The sequence below is a fragment of the Eurosta solidaginis genome, chromosome 3 (genome assembly GCF_040869045.1).
Source record: "Eurosta solidaginis isolate ZX-2024a chromosome 3, ASM4086904v1, whole genome shotgun sequence".
Classification (NCBI taxonomy): Eukaryota; Metazoa; Arthropoda; class Insecta; order Diptera; family Tephritidae; genus Eurosta; species Eurosta solidaginis.
Window position 1 is genome coordinate 285,754,394 of NC_090321.1, and position 20,186 is coordinate 285,774,579.

The 20,186-nt window shown below is 39.8% G+C and overlaps 1 protein-coding gene across 2 annotated transcripts; it reads right to left on the reverse strand.

Moving 5' to 3' along the window:
* Positions 1-12,099: 12,099 nt before the first annotated feature.
* Positions 12,100-16,073, reverse strand: LOC137245758 (presequence protease, mitochondrial). Of its 2 annotated transcripts, none has more exons than XM_067776917.1 (3): positions 15,975-16,073; positions 15,098-15,743; positions 12,100-15,032 (listed from the first exon to the last, which is right to left on the reverse strand). In XM_067776917.1, the coding sequence occupies exons 2-3, from the start codon at positions 15,694-15,696 to the stop codon at positions 12,500-12,502; spliced, it is 3,132 nt and encodes a 1,043-aa protein (XP_067633018.1). In that variant the 5' UTR covers positions 15,697-15,743; positions 15,975-16,073; the 3' UTR covers positions 12,100-12,499. The 2 variants fall into 2 exon arrangements, with proteins under 2 accessions (XP_067633018.1, XP_067633019.1); XM_067776918.1 differs by having other exon boundaries at positions 15,098-15,763.
* Between the last annotated feature and the right edge of the window lie 4,113 nt (positions 16,074-20,186).

Below are 20,186 nucleotides of genomic sequence, written 5' to 3' on the forward strand. Positions count from 1 at the left end.
CAAATTCGCTTGGCAATGTCATTCCTGGAAATTAAAGCACGTACAGACATATGTTATGGGTAATTTCGCACATTTTACACATAAAAAATAAATTCAGGGATTTCTGGTTCTAATAGATAGGTTAAGAGACTTATGTAGCTTCAAGTTAGACAACTCACAATACCTTAGTTTTGTTTCCAAATTTTAATAAGTTTTATAACTTTCACGGGCGGGACATACTTCTTTTTTGAATAACTCTTTAAAAAATTCACAGAAACTAAAATGGGGTCGAGGGATACATTTCAAAAGTGAAAATGGAGAACATGAAAATCTAACAAAACTTCTATAATTTACAATAAAAACATTTAAATTTTTTGCCTTAGGCGGGACAGCGCTAGGCGTCAGCTTAAATTCAATACCCTCCATTAGCAAATTTTACTAAAATGAGTTTTAGATGGTAAAATGATCTCTGACTCTAACTTCATAAATGACATTAATACAAAATTTCTCTATGAGCAAGTCCCATTTTGTTTTTTAAAGCAAAACCTTCAACCAGCATAAATTTTTTATAAAAGGAATTTTCATTCGAATAGCAAAAAGCTCTATCAGACTTTTAATCTTAATTAAACTGAGTTTTTTTATTTAAACTGAGTTTAGAACAAAAATTTATTTGAATACACAACGGGATTATAAACCGTTTACATAAAGCCGTCAAAATGGTTATTTTATTTTTCTGAAAAACAGGGACCCAAACTGTTATTGTTTTTATAATAAGAGACCTTCAGAAAAAGTTATTTTTCGAATCTTAATTTTTAAGTCCGAAAGAAATAATTAAATCCGAACACTATTTAAGGATACAATAAAATTCCGGCTCAATAACTCTAGAACGGCTCATCTAAATAAGATACTTTTTTTCATACAGAATCCTACTTGCTTCAACAGAAAGTGGCATATCAAATTTCAAGGCAATATTTCAATTGGACCAAACTTTGTGGCGAAAAACGTGGAGTAAATTTACCATAGAAAGTTGGAGAGTTGGGGTCGTTTTTTTTATGACAAATGTCTAGTATTAGTAACAAAACCTTTCAAATGGCCATAGAGGTTTCATATTTAGAAGTTTAGAATAATATTTTGGTAAAAAATTCGTTTTATTTCGTTGAGCCATTCCATAGTTATAGGGCCTGACTTTTATTTGTTCTTAAAAAATAAAGGTCCGGATTTTACTTTTCTTTCTTGGAGTTTTTCTTAAAGTCTGAAGAATAAAAAGGATGCATGATTCGCAATGAAAATGCTATGGATATCCCCGGGATCGCATAAACTTTCACCTAGGACAATTTTTTTACCCGGACTTTTTCGACTCAGGAAAGGAAAATAACTATTTAAATAGATCCCTGCTGAAGAGCTGTGTTTTTCCTAACAGATGGTATTTATATAAGCCGACGTAATAAAAATAAAATAAACGTAAGGCGCGATAACCTCCGAAGGGATTTTAGGCTGAGCTTCTTTCCAATTTGCGTGTTGCTCCTTTTAATTTTTCCTACAAATTGGCGGAACGGGACCTCCATTTTTAACCCGACTCCGAATGGCATCTACAAGGTAGATAAGTTTTCACTGGGATCTTTTAATAGCACAAATACAACGGAGTGCTTGCCAAACACTACCGAGGGGCGACCTAGCTTAGAAAACTTTTCTTCTAATGGAAAAACTTCTTTCTAAAATTTTGATGCTGCTTTGCCCATCACACCACAGCGGCCGCCATATATGGCCGAAATTTTTCACTGGCACGCTACATTCGTACATTGATTTTGCGCATATCTTTTAAATTATTTAACTAAAGAAGGACTTTCTAAGTGTCTTTCGAAAGGATTCCGAAAGGCATTATTCTTTTTATTTAAATTTCGATGTGCCGTCCATGGCTTTAAAGTAATGGTGGATTTTGTTGCACTGCCACGCTACACAATTTTGGAAGTGTGTTAAGACGTTACTACACTTTTTCGGAAAAATCTGCGAACAGGTACAAGGGATACGATTCCCTCTCCTGTGTGCCGCAGACAAGATATCAATCCAAGGCCAGAGACCTGCTACTTCGTTATAATCAAATTTGAATATATCTTATGTTAGTATTTCTGGCCACTGCCACGCTCCAAAAAATGACTGCCACTTTTTAGCGTAGTTTCAGCTAAAGCTTTATGAAATCAAAAAAGTGACACAGAGATAGATTTTCGATGATAGCCTTTAATAAATGTTTGAGCTGGTAAACAATATGTTATTATACAAAAACGTAAAAATCATATTCGCAGCGTATATTTACATATGTAGGGACGTATATTAGTTATATCCTCGTTTGGAGACAAAAAAGGAAATTACTTTTTTCTCCCGCGTTTGTATTTGGAGGGCACTAAAAATATTGGGTATTGGTTTCGCATTTGAAAACAACTCAGCGGTTTTCGATTCCGCGTTGATGGTTTAATTTGTTCTTCTGTTACTTCTTCTTGTCGTTGGTGTGAGGGCTTAGCCGAACTCCATAGCGCCCGACTTTGAGGTGGAGCTGTTTAGGACTGACATCTACGCCGTTTCGCCTCATAGGAGGGCGGCGGGATGTCGGTGACCAAGAAATGCCAACCCCATAATCCAGGATGTTATGCGGACCGTGCCTATTGGACGATTTGCAGCCAGGAGATAAATTCGGCTGTATTCGGACGGAGCCTTCCCGATACCGGGCCACCTCGGGAAGTATTGATGGCCTTACCACAGTAAGGGGCGCTGCTGTGGCGGACGGTTCTTTCCCCGTATATAATACTGGACCGCTGAGCCCGCCTTGTCGGGCAGGTGGTCGCACGAACAAGATGAATGACTCATTACGCAATTTTAATAAGGACGATGATAAGAGGACGACTGAGTCGCAAGCCAAGGACGACAAATACGCATTAAGCGATGCATCGGACTCGGAGATCGAGAGTAGTGCTGATTCAATGAACTCCGTGTTGTAGAAGCACACAAATGAAAACGGAATAGAAGAGTGGAGAAGGGTGCGGAGCAGAGGAAGTAAAAGAGCTCTCTTGCAGTACCGTGCAGCACTAAGAATTGTACAATGCTTGGGAGCAGTGGTCGGGACAACAGAAGTGGAGATCGAGCGCTTGGAATGGGCCCATGAGGCGGTAGAAGTAGGTCGAAGGCAGTTCAAAAGGTTTGCTGCGAGAAACCCTCGGTTCTGCAACCGGTGTGAGGAGGAAGAAGCGTCGAATGCGAGAATGAAAAGGCAAAGTTTGGCCAAAGGCGACAAGCCTGCTTTCAAGAGGCAGAAAGGACCTAGTCCCAGAGCCGCGAGGCAGGGCAGTCGCATAGATAAGACAAGTAGGCCCAACTCTGTAAGACAGATGGGCCCCAATAACGAGGTAGCCAGTACCTTGAAAGCTGCGAGTCAGAGGGAAGTTCCAACTGCGGAAGTAGGAGATAAGTCAAAGGGAGATAACGATAAGACTCCGGCTTTCTCTGAGTTGCTAAAGGGAGTTAACGCTAAAACTCCGGCTTTCTCGGAGGTGCCAAAGAAGAATGATAAGAAAGATAACACTAAAACTCCGGCTTTTCCCGAGAAGATGAGTGACGTGGCAAAGCAGTCACTGACTGTGGCGCTGGTTGATCGTAGCAGTCCTTTAGGACAGATGACTACTGAGAGGTGGAGATCTGTAGAAAGGGAGCTTATTAGCTTAATGCTTAAGATGATGCGAGAACAACCAAGTAAGCCTCTTGCAACCTTTGATTCGAGGGGATGGTATACTGGTGTGAAGATGATAGCGTGCGACAACATCGTGAGCTTGCGGTAGCTGGAGGAAGTGGTTACAAACCTCCAAAGGCAAGGCACGAACGCGCGGTTTGAGGTGGTGATAAAGCGCAAATCCCCACGGTACAAAAAGTTAAGGTATGTATACCATGCGTGATGAAGTCGGAGGATACACTGCGACTTCTGCATAATCAGAATCCGAACATACCGACACAGGATTGGAAGGTACTTACTGTATCTCGGCCTACGGAGGAAGGTCAGTTCTACATCTTCCAAATAAACAAGCATGCAGAGGATATATTGTACACGCAGCTTGGCAAAATGTCCTTTGGCACAGGCAAAACTTACATGCGACTCAGGAAAAGAAGTCCCGAGGATAAAAATCCTAACACGCTAGAGTTAGGCGAACTCGAAAAGGACCTCAAAAGCCTAAGAGAAAAAAGATAGGTGGAGGTAGCCGACGTCACCACGAAGGTGTTAGGAGAGGACCAACCGCCAAATGGTGCTGTGACACGCACAGAGGAACACCCGGCACAACAGTTACGAGAGGCTGAAGGGGGCCTCGAATACTCTAAACCAAAAAGGCAAGGGGAGGACGACGACGTCACGACGAAGGTGCTGGAGGGGGACAAACAGCCCAATGGTGCTGCGAGTCCTACAGATAAACCTCCAACACAGTAAAGTGGCGTCGGGCGAACTCCTCCTCACCCTTGAAGAAGGTGCGTTTGACGTGGCGCTGATCCAGGAGCATTGGCTTTCATCGGGAGGAAGGTTTCTGGACTTAGCGCGCGCGGGTTTGGCGTTTACTACGCGCAAACGGAAGGATGGGTGCGAGCTGTAGTAATGGTAAGGAAACAGCTGCATTCATATATGCTGCCTAAAAGGAATAAGCAGGCACTTATCCTGGCATCCTGCTACATGGCCCAAGCTGCGGAGGTTCCACCGATGGAGTGCAAAAGGCTAGTACAGGAGGAAGGGCGCAAAGGGCGGTTGGTTGTTGTTTTTGTTGTTGTAGCGATAAGGTTGCTCCCCGAAGGCTTTGGGGAGTGTTATCGATGTGATGGTCCTTTGCCGGATAAAGATCCGGTACGCCCCGACCATCTCGGGAACGATTTATGTGGCCAAATTAAACCTTCAGGCCACGAACTGGACGAAATTCCAGAAAGAGGTAGAAACAAAACTGGGACAACCCAAAGAGATTGCCAATGTGGAGGAACTGGAGGAGTCGAATGAATTCCTAACAAGGACGGTTATGACTGCGTATACCAAAGCTTGACCTCTAAGAAGATTCAGAGGAAAAGCAAAGCCGCCATGGTGGAGCAATGAGCTGAGTATTCTAAGAAGACAGGTAAAAGAAAAGTTTAAGCTCGCAAAGACCGCGGAAAACGGAGCGTGTCGGGACGAGTACAGGGATCTACTGAGGATCTACAAGCGTGAAATTTCCAGGGCAAAGAGAATCTCATGGAAAAGTTTCTGTACGGACATAGAGTGCTCCAGCGAAACAGCACGGTTGAGAAAAATCCTAACAAAGGGAAGTATAGTTCAGGGACTAATAAAGAAAGAGAAAGGGGAATGGTCACGTAATAGTGAGGAATACCTTGAGGTGCTTTTCGCAACACATTTCCCATCGGGAGACGGTTCAGAAGAGCCAGCAGACATCACTCACACTTCGATCACGGAGCGGGTAGTGCCAAGGGGCTATAGCCGCGGGCACCAGCATCGGGAGGGCCCCAGCATTGGGAGGGCCCCGCGAGCTCAAATAAATAATATCATATTATGTATTTGCATACACATAATTTAATTTTGCACCTCAAAATTTATATACAATAGTAATATGGAAAATAATACACGCACTCGTTAAGTATAAGATAATATAAGCAAGCACGTATATCATGACATATACTCATTGTAATCTGAACCCACTTGCTTAGATTATCACAAAAACACCATCGATGGCACTTGGAGGTTTACCGCAGAAGCCGGTCGAACGTCGATGTATGTTTTAGTTTGCGAAAAAATTCCTTGTTGCGGCGCTTCAAAAGGCGCCGCCGTTCGGAGAGCGGGCACCACTCGATACTTGTTTAATGTTTATTTTCGCGGAAAAACAACGAAAGACGAAATGACGAAGTCGTACTAGTGATGGACGATATGGCGATTTTGAACTATCAGTGAAAGTAGATATGGCGATTTTTATAAGAACCCAAGAAAACATATTTGCGAGAATAAATTATAAAAATAATTATAACAGTTTTTATTTATTTAAAAAAATGATCATATTTTGCTCCCTTTAAGGGGAGCCTCGTAAATCTTTAATCCGCCCCTGGTAAAGCCGGCTTGGTGACCGATACCAAGAACGAATGGGCAGTGAGACGTTTTCTAAGTTTAAATCGCCGGGCCCAGATGATATATTCCCGACCATGCTACATGTTTCAAGTATGGCGGTCGTGGAATGGCTTAAAATAATATTCGATGGGTGCATAAGACTGAATCATGTACCGCAGTCTTGGAGAACTGCTCGTGTAGCTTTCCTACCAAAGGCGGGGAAGATCGGTCACGTGTATCCCAAAGAGTATAGACCCATCAGCTTAACATCATTTCTTCTCAAAACCTTTGAGATGCTGATAGATGTGTACATAAAGTCCAACGTGGATGAAAAGCTGCTCTCCACAACACAGCATGCGTACACCAAAGGCGGTAGGTAGACACCGCATTGCATAGGGTTGTAATAAGCAAAGAGAAATCTCTGGAATATAAGGAATATGCTCTAGGAGTATTCTTGGACATTGCCGGGGCTTTCAATAATGTTTCTAAATGGGCGATTATGGATGGTCTTAATTACATTAAAGTACATCCAGCCTTAACCAGATGGATCGGCTGCGTGTTAAATTGCAGGAAGATTACATCACAATGGGGATTGTAGCCACGAAATCAGGGGACAGGGGCACGCCGCAGGGAGGGGTGCTATCACCTCTGCTGTGGACACTGGTCATCAACAAACTGCTCAGGCTATTCGATGAGGGACCCGTAAAACTTACGGCTTACGCAGATGACGTTGCAATTGTCATAAGTGGAAAGTGCCTTCCAACGATTAGTTCTTTGATGGATCGGGCGCTTCGGGATATTCATACCTGGACATCTAATGTCAGGTTCAAAGTCTATGCGGAGAAGACGGATATGGTCTTGTTTACAAAGAGGTACAAGGTCCCAAATTGGACCAAGCCTACGTTAGGAGGGATGACCTTACAGGAGAAACCTTGCACAAAAAATCTAGGAATCATCCTAGAAGTAAACTGTCATGGAAGCTCAACGTGGAGGAGAGGGTGATGAAGGCCTCAACGGCACTTCATGCATGTAAAAGAATGCTGGGGTGTACGTGGGGCTTATCGCCCTCTCTTTCTCATTGGGTTTTTACAGCGATTGTAAGCCCTATTCTATACTATGGAGTTCTTGTTTGGTGGAAAGCCACACAAAAAACAACATACCTCAAAAAATTAGAGGGGGTATGGGGACTATCGACGCTTACCATTGCGGGAGCCCTGAAAACAACCCCGACGGCTGCACTGTATGCCATTCGGCACATTCCACCTGTAGACCTGGTAGCAAAGAACGTAGCATTAACAACTGCAACCAGGCTCGGTGCCTCGGGGCAGCTTGAGCGTCGACCATATGGCCATAGTAGTATAGCGTCATCAATCACAAGACGAAAGGGTGCGCAAATGGCGGACGAGGCGATACATGTGTACACAGATGGTTCCAAAGTAGCGGAAGGAGTAGGGTCTGCGGTATACTGTGCTGATCCGGAAATAAGCAGATCCTACAGGCTGCCGAATTACTGTAGCGGTTTCCAAGCGGAAATATTAGCCGTAACCAAAGCAGTAGAAACCCTTGAAGAGAATAGCTTAAGCTGCAACCGTGTTAACTTTTATATTGACAGTCAAGCAGCAATTAAGGCAATAATCTCGCATAGCACAGCATCTAAATGCGTGTTAGAGTGTAAGCAGTCTCTGGAGAGAATCGGGACAGGGAGAAGCATACATCTATATTGGCTTCCAGGGCATATGGGAATAGATGGGAATGAAACAGCGGATGAACTAGCTAAAAAGGGCGCATCCCTTGAAGCTTGCTCCGTAGAGGTCCCAATTAGACTGGGCGAGATTAAGCGATGGCGAGAGGTGCACACGATCGACCAATGGGGAAAGGCGTGGGTTCAGGCGCGGGGCTGTAAAGTGTCGAAGATTATGTGTAGGTCTTACAACCTTACACTAACAAAGTTGCTTTTAATTAAAAAGAGAGGGCTGTAGACTCATGACGGGTATTCTGACTGGACACTGCCTTCTGGCGTCACATGCCTTTCAATTAGGTTTGGTCAGTGATAGCATATGTAGGAAGTGCGGGCTGGAGGAGGAAACGATCGAGCACGTTCTGTGCTCGTGCCCTGCACTTGCCACGCTAAGACTCCAGCTATTAGAAGCGATACAGCTGTCAGATCTAGAAGCAGCAAGTCGCTTAAGGTTCTAGTATTTGCCAAGAGGACGGAGTTATTTTATAACATAGGTCCTGGTTTTTGATAGGGTTTTTCAGGGGTGTGTTTAGTGCGTAAAGGCTGGGTAACGCAGTGCGGTTATATTGGTCGTTAAAACAAACTTCTGGTAGCACTACGGACTCAATCAGTTTATGTGAGGTCCTCATGGACCTGCCAGTTCAACCTAACCTACTTTTTCAACCGCTATTTTTGATGGAGCCATGGATACAGCGGGCACAAACTGAGAAGCGTTGTTAACTGAAATATCACGCGCTCTAATGTGCTGAAAAAATTTGGGCCATCACAGTTTTCTTTTTAGTTGGTGATTGTGGAAATGCTCTACTTTCCGCACCGCTTTGCCGAGTGTTTGTTGGAAGTTATAACCCTGGCGTATAATTTTACCTGTTGGAATTCCCTTCTAATTCTAACCTAGACGCCTTTTTGCACTACATTTTTGTACACTTTTTCGTGTCGCTTCACGTAAAAAAAAAACTAAGGGTTTTTTGCACTGCCATGCTACACAAAATTGTAGCTTTAATCCTTGCATCCAAACATGCATATTTGAATTTAATTAAAATAAACTATTTTCTTTATACTAAGCTAAAAATTGTACGAAGAAAATAATTCATTAAAATATTATTCACCTGTTTCTCCGATGCGGATTTTTTCTTCATTATTCCACTTCAGTTTTTTTTTTTTAAATGTAGAAAAATTTAAATCAAAGACTTATAGTGGTTTCAGGCGATTTACGAAATAATGTTTCATAGCAAGTAGTGTTTTACGCAATATTGGCAAAAAGAAAAAAAAAGTTCGGTATACTTTATCGGGATTCGGCCATATAATAAATACAATGGGATTACAAAATTTGATATTTGAATCAACTTATTGAATAAAGATGATCTGCAATGGGTGTTTTGTAATATTTTGGCCGACGCTATTTGTGAGAAACAAGGGAGTTCAAATCTTCCTCTACCCGTCCCTTCCAACTCAGTGGAGGTCTCCTCCATCCCCCGCTTCCAAGTACGGGCGCCCCTAGGAATACTTTCTAAGCCGGAGCGCTGTTTTACTTTCATAAAATGCCTTAGTCATATTTGCGTAAAGCTTATACTCATCCTAACTGTTGTCATTAGAAGAGACATTATCATACATCTTTTGGAGATATTTTCTTTCGAATGTAACGGCTGGTATAATGACATACTTCTAGAACGTGATTTTTGTTGGTCGCGAGAGGACTTTAATTTTCAATAGCCTATTCAGCCCAAAAAAGCACTTGCTGGAAAAAATGATTCTCCCTTTGGCAAAAATTAAAAAAATTTGGTATATACATATGGGAGTTTCCACTTTTGTGTAAAACTTTTATAATTTTAAAGAAAACTGTCAAAATAATGATTGGATTATTATCTATAGGTAAACATTATTAAATTTTACGGTAGCGACAAGAATAAAAAATTTGAAAAAATTAAACTGCTTAACATTTATAATTGAAATCTTGGTATTGTAGTATGATATACATAACTATTTTCTTAAATGGTTATAATTCCTACTAATTTTTAACAGGCCAATCATATTTATATGGTTTACATAAAGCAATTTTGGAAAATTCAGCACTAGCATCCTCCCACGTCATGGGGGGATTCATTTCGGATCATTAAGGAATTATTTTCGCTATGGTTTTTTAATCATTTCATTTTTATTTGCTTTACGTGCTTTCCGAATGCCTTTCAATTATTGGACTATGTCGGGATCGTTTTCGCTATCGATTCGTATTGGGATAATTTTAAGACTAAGGACCATAACGGGGCTGATTCGGGATAAATTGCGGATCATTTCGCCATTATTTTCGGATCAATGGTGAGATCATTTTGTGTCGTCTTCAGATCTATCCGAGAAAATGTGTATGGACTGCTTTCAGGACCATTTTCGGAGCATTTCAAGATTGTTTTAAAGCCCATATCGAGACTATTTCGGTAGCACTTTGGAACTAACCGCTGCAATTTCGAGACTATCTTGAAAGCATTTCCGGACTTATTTGTTTTCTGATAACGCTTTCAAGATTGGTTACTCGTCATTTTCAATTCAGCTTGGAATCATTTCAGGACTATACCAAGACACATGTCGGGACCATTTCGGATTTGATTTATAGACAACTTATATTTAGCGGCCGCCGTGGTGTGGTGGCAGTGTGCTCCGCCTACCGCATGTAAGGTCCTGGGTTCAAGCCACGGCCAAAGTAACATCGCAAATTTAGAAAAATAGGTTTTCCGATTAGAAAAAGTTTTTCTAAGCGCAAACACTCCAATACACTTGGAGTGGGTATAAAACATATGGGTCACGTCCCACCAATCTGTAGGAAAAATTAAAAGGAGCACGACTCAAATTGGAAGAGAAACTCGGCCTAGTTAGGCAATTGACCAGGTCTCTTATTCGCCGTATGTGGTATGCATTAATCAAATTTTATATTGGGAACCATGGAATCAGCCCAAATCTTAAAATTTTATGATGAGTACGATACTCTCGTGGACTCGGGACTGTTTGATGCTTGGTCAAGAGTATCCCGGTACTTCTTTCGAAATATTTGGGGATTGTTTTGTTTTCGGTATGATTTTGGGAATTTCTTGTTTCTATAAGGATAATTTCGTCGAACAATTTTGGAAAAGCAGAGCTTATGAATAAAATCTACGAACTCACTTTTTTTTACTTCTGGCGCACGTTTTGGGGTTATGTGACCCTATGCAGTTCACAGTGCTGTAAATAATTCAACTTTCAAAGTTGGATTAACAAATTTCAACTTCTATTCGATGGCCAATTTTATTTCGTCTCCTAGTTTTTGTTTTATGAGTTTTGTTGTTGTTGTATTAACGATAAAGACAATCCCCGAACCCGTATGAAGCTAAAAAGCACAAGCAGGTCCTCAGTGAAATCCACAAACAGGCGTCGGACCTCTATGCCAAGAATTGCCCGGTGAATTCTGGACACAGAGATCAATACCCAAAACTAGCAGAGGAGGAATGCCCTCTCCCTAGGGAAACGCGCATTACTCTAGCTCAACTTCGATCTGGGTACTGTAATAGGTTAAACTCTTACCTATCCAGAATCAACCCCGACATACAAAACATATATCCCGCTTGCAATGTGTCCCCACATGACACCAACCATCTCTTTATCTGTATTGTGGAACCAGCGCCTCTAACACCTCTCTCATTATGGTCCACCCCTGTTGAAACAGCAAGTTTTCTTGGACTCCCGTTAGAGGACATTGACAACAATTTGTGATTGGTCGCACCTATTGGATGGGGCGAAGCACTGCTACAACAACAACAACAATCCCCGAAGGCTTTGGAGAGTGTTATCGATGTTATACGTTCCGCTAACAAAGAACCATTAAGGTACAAGCCCGACCATCTCGGGAACGATTAATATGACCACATTAAACCTTCTTAGCCATCCCGTCCTCCCCACCCCCTAGTTTCATGAGGAACTTGTGGTCACCAGAGCCTCGCCTGCTAAATACGTGTATGATACATTCATATTTGTAACAGGATTCCCCTCGGTTGACAATTGGGTTGCGGAAGCATTGAATCTATAAAGCTTTGTATTGCGCTTACCAACCTCTTGATTTTATGAGTTTTCGTAGACCTATGCAGAACTTTTCGTAAACTATTTTTTCGGGTAGAATGGAAATGGAATTTGGAGAAAATAACAAGTCTGAAGTAGGAGTAATGATTAATTTCCAGACTCCGAATACACCAATATGCAAAAGAATAGAGTCAACGCTTATTTATTCCTATTGTTGTAGAAATATAACAAAACAAATGGCTTAGGTATTTATAGTTATTTTTTTAGTTGTATTTTATTAAATTATTCTCATTGAGATGATTTCCATTTCATATTCATTAACATGTCATAAAATCCTTAAATATTAGCATTACATTAAAAATTAAAAATATGAATGTAATATTTAAATTGAATAACAATTAACAGTCGCAGTTTCCGCAATTTCTAATTAGCGGTATTCATTCATCCATTTTGGGAAGTAACGAAAACGTTTCCATTGAAATATTCAAATCATTGTTAAAGCTTTCAGAAAGGGGATAATAAATAAACATTCATAGGTAATACATACAAAACAAGAACATTGGTAAATAGTTTATAACTATTACGTGCATGTAAATACTACATCCATATTAGCGCGCGTAATCTATTTTATATAAACTAACTTAGACAATTATTTTCCATTTCAAGTTTGTCTCTGTTTCCAAATCCTTGTTCTCGGGACCAAGTAAACAATTTCCAAAATGCGCTGGTTCATTTTTGAAGTACCGTTCGACAACTGCCTTCAGTTCATCCACTGTTGTAGAGAGCATTCGTGCGCGGTATTTGGCAAACATTTCCTGTGAAACGCCATATAAGAAGTAATCAATACCAACATTACCTGGAGCTATAGGTGCATCCAACTGTTGCAAAACACCTAATTTTGCTTCAAACAAAGCTTGCTCAGTTAACTCAGCGTTGTGATCTTGTAGCCACTGGTATGTATTGTTGAATGCTTCTAAAGTTTTGGTTGAGTTTGGATCACGATAGCTAAAAAAACTAAATATGCCATCTGAACCAATCTTAGCTCCGGCACCATAGGCACCATTTTGTTCGCGCACCACTGGCAACAAGTACTTGGCGGAAATTAGCTTAGCCAATACACGTAGAGTTGGATGATCACGGTGAGTATATGGCACGGCATAAAATGCTTTAGCACAGTAATTAACCGGGATGTTCATCACAAAGTGCTGTTGACTGGGCTCGAGCAGACTAATATCACGTTCACCACGCATTTTTGCATCTGGATTGATTGGCATATTACTTAGGAATTGTTCGTAGTGTTTTACAAGCGATGGATAAAATTCTTCGGAAGTATTCAGAGCACAACGCATAACATTCTTTAAGAACAATTTCTGTCCTAGTGTTTTTAGCTTTTCACTAATCTCTGCAGTCTTGTTTTGTTTTACATAATTTTTCATGAATTCAATATGCTCTACACCTGCAAGTTGAGACTTAAGCTTTGCGGCATTCGTAACCAAACCAGAACAGCTTTGCATGGCATACAAGTGACCTGAGCTTGCGATTCCCACTGAGATATTGGAGACGTAGTTATCAATAAGCATGCTCAGACGTTCCGTATCGTTTAATGTAAATTTCGTGAGCAATTCATTGCATAATGAAAACATATCAGCTGCATTCTTGTCCAGAGCATGTGTTGTCATATAAACTCCCAATAGATAAGATTTACTGTTATAAATATTCTCAGCAAAATGTAGCTTAAAATCAATACCAGCGGTTTTCGATAACACCAGCTTATCGAATTCTCTAAAATCATAATTGCTAGTACCCATATCGTTAATAACATTACAGAAGAGAGGCAATAACATCACCTCATCCGGATTTAAGTTGGCGCCATTAAAATGCAGTTTTAAGTACGATATATCATTTGTATGTACATGACAGACTTGCGTCGGTACATTTGAAATACGGAGTATATCTATAGATGGCATTTTTGGCATTTCTTGAACATCAGTCAAATTTAGACAAGGTAAAAGCTCTAACTTTGGTGGAGCCTTTTGTGCCTCTTCTAATTTTATACCATTTTCAAAGACTTCTTTGCGTTTCGTTTCATCGAGTGCCATAATTTTTTGCTTTAATAAATCTAATTCGGCCGTTTTAAAGTTGTCTTCGTAATGGTCATCAGGAGACATGGTTAAAGTAAGACGATGGGTATTGGTGGCAAAATATTGTTCAACTTTACGTTGTAAATATTTCGCATCTTTTGTTAAATTGTGACGGAAATTGGTTATCATATTTGACACTCGTAGACTGGATACTACGTCTCCATCGTGATTCCATAATGGTGTAGAGTTAAATAGTAAACCCATACCAAATTGTGGACTTTGATGTTTCAGTAGTAACTCGATATTGTGCAGCACACTTTCTACATGACTAGGCTCAAAACCTTCATCTATTACCTGGTTAATTGTTTTGTCAAAAAGTTCTTGTACGCGGGCAAAATCCTCAACATATAAATCTTGCAACCCGACGCAAAAGAATGTGTCTTTTATTTGTGGATCAAAGCCAGTTGCTTGATTGTAACCCCCTGAAAAGTTGGGCTCGATAAGACTTTTGTAGAACGATGAATTCGGTCCTCTTACTAGCAATTCCGATAAAATATGCAACACAAAAGTCTCTTGTGTATCCATTACGTCTGACATTAACAGAGCAATTGCAATTTGATTTTGTTTTTCGAAAGGAGCACCCATGTTATCGAAGCGGCTGGATATATGCACATTACGTGGTTTATTCCAACGTGGCTGGCTTGGTATACGACTATACGCGTTGTCTATTCCTTTAGGTTGGCTTAGATATTCATTGTTAACATACTCAAGCGTCTTTTGCAAATCAAAATTGCCGTAAGTGTAGATACGGGCATTACTAGGGTGATAGTATTTAGAATGAAAATCAACCAAATTTTTATGGGTGAGTTTAGGTATCTCGAGTGGATTACCACCGGAAACGAATCCATATGTATGATCCGGTAACAAATTGTTCAGAAGATTTTGAGAGAATACGGAACTATTTTCAGAGAATGCACCCTTCATCTCATTATATACTACGCCTTTTAAAACGTACTCAGATGATTTATCATGGATTTTAGAGTGCTCCAAACGCCATCCTTCCTGCAGGAAGTCCAAGTATTCCAAATTAGGTCTATAATAAGCAAAAACAAGTTTATAGTTCAACTTTTAAAGCAGAATTGTAGTTATCGCACTCACCTAAATACGGCATCCAAATATATTTTTTGTAAGTTTCTAAAATCGATTTCATTCATTGTAGAAAAGGGATACATTGTATAATCTGGTCCAGTCATGGCATTCATAAACGTGGCCACTGATCTGTTCAGCATTTTGAAAAATGGATCACGAACAGGATACTTTTCTGAACCACATAATACGCTATGCTCAAGTATATGTGGCAAACCAGTCGAATCGAAAGGTGTTGTGCGAAAATTGATAGAAAATACATTATTGGAATCCTTACGATCTAAATACCACAACTCTGTACCGCTGCCGAGGTGTCGAAACGTATACGACATTATACCAAATTCTGGCACTGATTCGACTCGGACACATTCAAAACCGTGGTAAAGCTTGCCTTCATTAAATTTATTCTCGTGTTGTTGTATTATGTGCGGTGCAGTCATGACTTTGGACCGCCTTGAAATTAAAGTAGGTATGGCTTGAATTTTGCGTCTTACGATGCTTCCAATATTTCGTGTACACATATTTATATTGCTTTTATAGCCAGCATTACCAACAGCAGCACGTTTTATAATATGCGTCACTGGACGCGTCTGCCAGACACGAGTCAACATTCTTGTTAAAATTTACTTCAATACTGTACTGCTAACGCCTTCACAAACTGCGGGTGTAAGCAAATAGCTGTTTTAACGTTAGGAATTACAAAATTGTAATTCTTATAAATAAACTTATAGGAAGATTATTTTTTGATTTCACTCAAGATTTTTGCGTTACATCAGTCGCGCAAACGAAGAATATTGAAGACTCCAAGATCGATATGGATGTTACGCAATTTGTATTTTATGACAATAATAAAAATGGAATTTTAAGAAATTCTTTATCTCCTACTTACCTGTTAAATATTCTTTCAACAAATTGTAAGAATTGATTAAATTTTTTTCAATTAACCGCAAAAGTTTTATTAACACGCCTTGTAAAAGCAAGTGTCGGCGACATAGTGTACAAGTACAAGTGTGTTGACTTATCTGTCAAGCATTCTGACAGGCACTCGCTGGATTCGGAATGACAGCGAATTCAAAATGGATACCATTACCGAGTGCGCCGAATGATTGAAAAATTGAAAAAGTCGATACGATTGGTAGTCAAAAATGTTGTCGTTGAGACCAAAAATGCGACTCTAGACCTGAGATTTCCATCAGGTGAGCGAGGCTGTTTGTAGTTTTGACGTTTATTGCTTAGTGAACACACTTGGTATAGGTACACTATGGTCGGCGAGAAAACGAAATGAATAAAAGAAATAGAAAATGAAATAAAGAAATCACAATTTTTTGACAGTCAGTTTTCTCCATTGTAAATTTTACCAAGTAGCGCAACTAACAACTGATCGGTGAAAATTCGCACATTCACACGCACAGTTCTCGACTCAGTTTCAAAAAAAAACTTTAGATTATTTAACTCAAATTTTATAGTGAGATAATCATTACGAATTTATGTATATAGAATATATAAGGCGTTTTTGTTGTTATTAAAACAATAGTTTTATTTATATTAAAACTTTTATCAGTTTTTTTTTAACTTTGAAAAAACTCCGAACACCATTCCTTCATTATATGACATTCGACTGCCTAGTCCACTGCCTTCCACTCTATTCGCAACATAACCTCTACTTAAGCTGCCAAACTATATAGTAAACAATGGTTTTCTCCGATCATCTGCTTCATGACTCAATTATATGGTTGGCTCATCTCATCAGCTAATTTTATTTATTTCATTGCATGGTCGATGAGATTGTCAAAAGGAGATGGCAAACTCAAAATGAAAATACAAATCACACTCAGAATATTGCGCATTCACCAGTTCAAAATTGCTTCGTTCTGCGCATCTACGTCACACTTGGCTGCTTCAGCGATTAACAGAAAGAGAGAAAAAAACAAGAGCTAAAAGAAAATGACGTAAAAATTGCCCATAAAAAACAGCTGATCTTTTGTTTACATGCGCAATGAGCAATCTTGTGTGGTGAATAGTGAAATGAAACCAACGCATTGGCAACATTTTCTTACACATACAAAAACCAGGCATGCTTAACGAACGAAACGATATCATTTCGTTACGATAATCAACGCTAATAAACGAAACGAAATCACTTCGTTTCGTTTATTAACGTTAAGAACGTCAAATTAACGTTAATTTGCCGATCTTAACGTTAATAAACGAAACGAAGTGACTTCGTTTCGTTTATTAGCGTTGATTATCGTAACGAAATGATATCGTTTCGTTCGTTAAGCATGCCTGACAAAAACTGCTAAAGCTGCAGACATTGGTGCGTTACAGCTCCGACACATAAGCAGTTTTTCATATAGATGAGTTTAAAACAAGCTTAAGCTCGAGTCATTGGTGCCGTATGTCGTATCGCTGTATCCGTATCCCTAACGTAATCAGCTGTTTATCGTTACGACGGTAAACCAAAACCCAATTGGTTGGATACGATACGGTTACTACCTTAGCGGCACCAATAATCGATTGCATTGATTCTCATAAGGTTGGTCGAATCAGCTGTTAAAAGGTTACCGATACGGTTACCGATAAAGCACCAATGTCTCCAGCTTTAGGCATTACGAGTAGATTGTACGTATTTTTATGGAGAACGGTAGAATGGGCGACATCTGATATTGAAAAGTAGCCATCTCCCAAATTTTGTTCCAAGCCAATCATAAGAAGAAGAATTTGACATTTGCTTAACTAAAGGTGTTGGCACACTTTGCAAATGAAATTATTTTTCCAACTGGTTGGTAAAATACGACACAAAATATGTTAGCAAGTATTTTTGTTGTATAGGGAGAATGTTTATAACAGTGCTTCGGGAAATTTTGTATTTGGATGGGCAAGGCGTAATAAACTTCAATTGCCAAGTCTTAAGTTCCTTCATATTTACAAACGCAACATCCTGGGTGATTGTGGCGATATTATTGCAATGCATAAGCTTGTGTTAAACGGATCTACATGAAAAATGTGATTGTGTCACGGCCATTATCGGTAACCTAGTATAGGGTTCGTTAGAGTTACGACTACAGCGATACGATAAACGGCACCAAAAGTTAAGCTGGAGTCATTGGTGCCGTATGTCGTATCGCTGTATCCGTATCCCTAACGTAATCAGCTGTTTATCGTTACGACGGTAAACCAAAACCCAATTGGTTGGCTACGATACGGTTACGACTTTAGCGGCACCAATAATCGATTGCATTGATTCTCTAAGGTTGGTCGAATCAGCTGTTAAAAGGTTACCGATACGGTTACCGATAAAGCACCAATGTCTTCAGCTTTACGTTCCATTGAAATTTGAGCGAGATACGGATAGAAATTTAACATGCAAATGCAACAACAACGTTGTGATCCTGATATTTATCTGGTTCAATTTCTGATCCGTATAGCAGTTCTGTTCGTTTCGTTTTCTGTAGTAGATTTTTTGAGTTGGTAGCACTCATGGCTCAACTATATGGTTGGTTCATCTCTACAGCAACAACATACATTTGTTCACATTGCCAAAATCAGAGTGTGTTGCTGTTAGACGAATGGAATGGAATGAAAACATAAAACTTAGCAGCATTTGTATGTAATAAGAAAATGTTGTAAATTCGTTGGTTTCATTTTAAGTTTGCCATCTCCTTCTGACAATCCCTACTACAGTGAAATGAAAAAAATAAAATCAGCTGTTGAGATGAGCCAACCATATAGTTGAGCCATTGTAGCACTGAACTAAATATGTGTACATTTGTGTATACATAAAAGAATTCGCCATATTTAAAAGCAAAAACACTGAACGAGTAAACAACTTGAAGATGATGTAAGGAAAATAAATAGTTTGCTTACGTGCGAAACTATTTAAATGTTAATAATTCTATCAGTATCTTAAAATTTTGTGTATGTTTCTTCTTATTTTCAACAAAACAGATGTTTTATATTAGTGCTGCCAGTTCTCATAAAGTTGATCCAGATCGTTCCAATGAGATTTGAACCAGAGCCAGAGCTCGATAAACCAATGGAACGGCCCTAAAGACACCAAATACACGACACGAACATTTCCGCGAACATTCCCGTTACGTCATGTTTCTGCGACCTTTTCTGTCGTGTATGGTGGTGTTTGCCAGTTCGCGCAAATGTTCGCAAAAAATCAAAATATTTAAATTTTTGGCGAACATTTGCGCGAACTGTTCTTGCGTGTATGGCGAAATAGCTCATAATCGTAGTAATTTCTGAACGGAACAGACATGCGCGGAAAAGTAAAATGGACAATAAAAAATTTCTGAGTGAATTTATTGAAATGTATAAATCTTTTTTTACGCTTAATTGCCACAGCGAGCAATATTGCTGCAGCACAATTGTTGTCCGTATTCATCGCTGTCTGAAAGAGAACTAATGTTCGGCCAAAAGTTCGTATGGTGTATGGCCAAAGCTGCGAACAAGATTGCGGAATGTTCGCGGAACTGTTCGTGTCGTGTATTTGGCGCTTTAAGTTTTGTGTTTCCGTTCCATACCATTCACACGAACACCAATACATAGATTTTGTTATTGTACAGATGGGCCATATCTCTGTCCGGAGATATTTGGAGTTGAAGTTGGCGATTTTCATGTGGTTGTTGTAATGTTGTTGAACATAAGTGTTCTTCGCGGATGTAGTTTTGGTCTCCAAACTGGTGTTGGACCCACCCAGGGTAATATTTTGTAAGCGCGGCCGAAGACCGCCAATGCAGAAAGTTGTTCTGGGCAAAACTACTATGGATCCCCCCACCGGTTTCGGAGGGACCCGCGGGTCATTTTTTGGTTTTTCGTTAATATCTTTGGACGAGTAAAATTTTTTATTTTCCGTCTTCTGATTATTAATACTGATGTCAGGACGCGTCGTTTGACACCTCTCTCGATATTTCCGTAACGTATCAGCAGTCGACACTTCAACTAGACTTTTACCACCATAAAGTTTCATGCATATTATACGACGCGACAAGTAATATTCTTTGCATGTATTCTTATGGAGCCATGCACATCTAGCGACAGTCGTACGACCCGACACGACCCCAACTAGGCAAAAATGCCGCGAATATTTTGT

Excerpts from the sequence above, each read along its gene's own strand:
- LOC137245758 (XM_067776917.1), bottom strand. The coding sequence starts at position 15,696 with ATGTTGACTCGTGTCTGGCAGACGCGTCCAGTGACGCATATTATAAAA. Across the intron at positions 15,033-15,097 it reads TATTTGGATGCCGTATTTAG|ACCTAATTTGGAATACTTGG; the intron begins GTGAGTGCGATA and ends TGCTTATTATAG.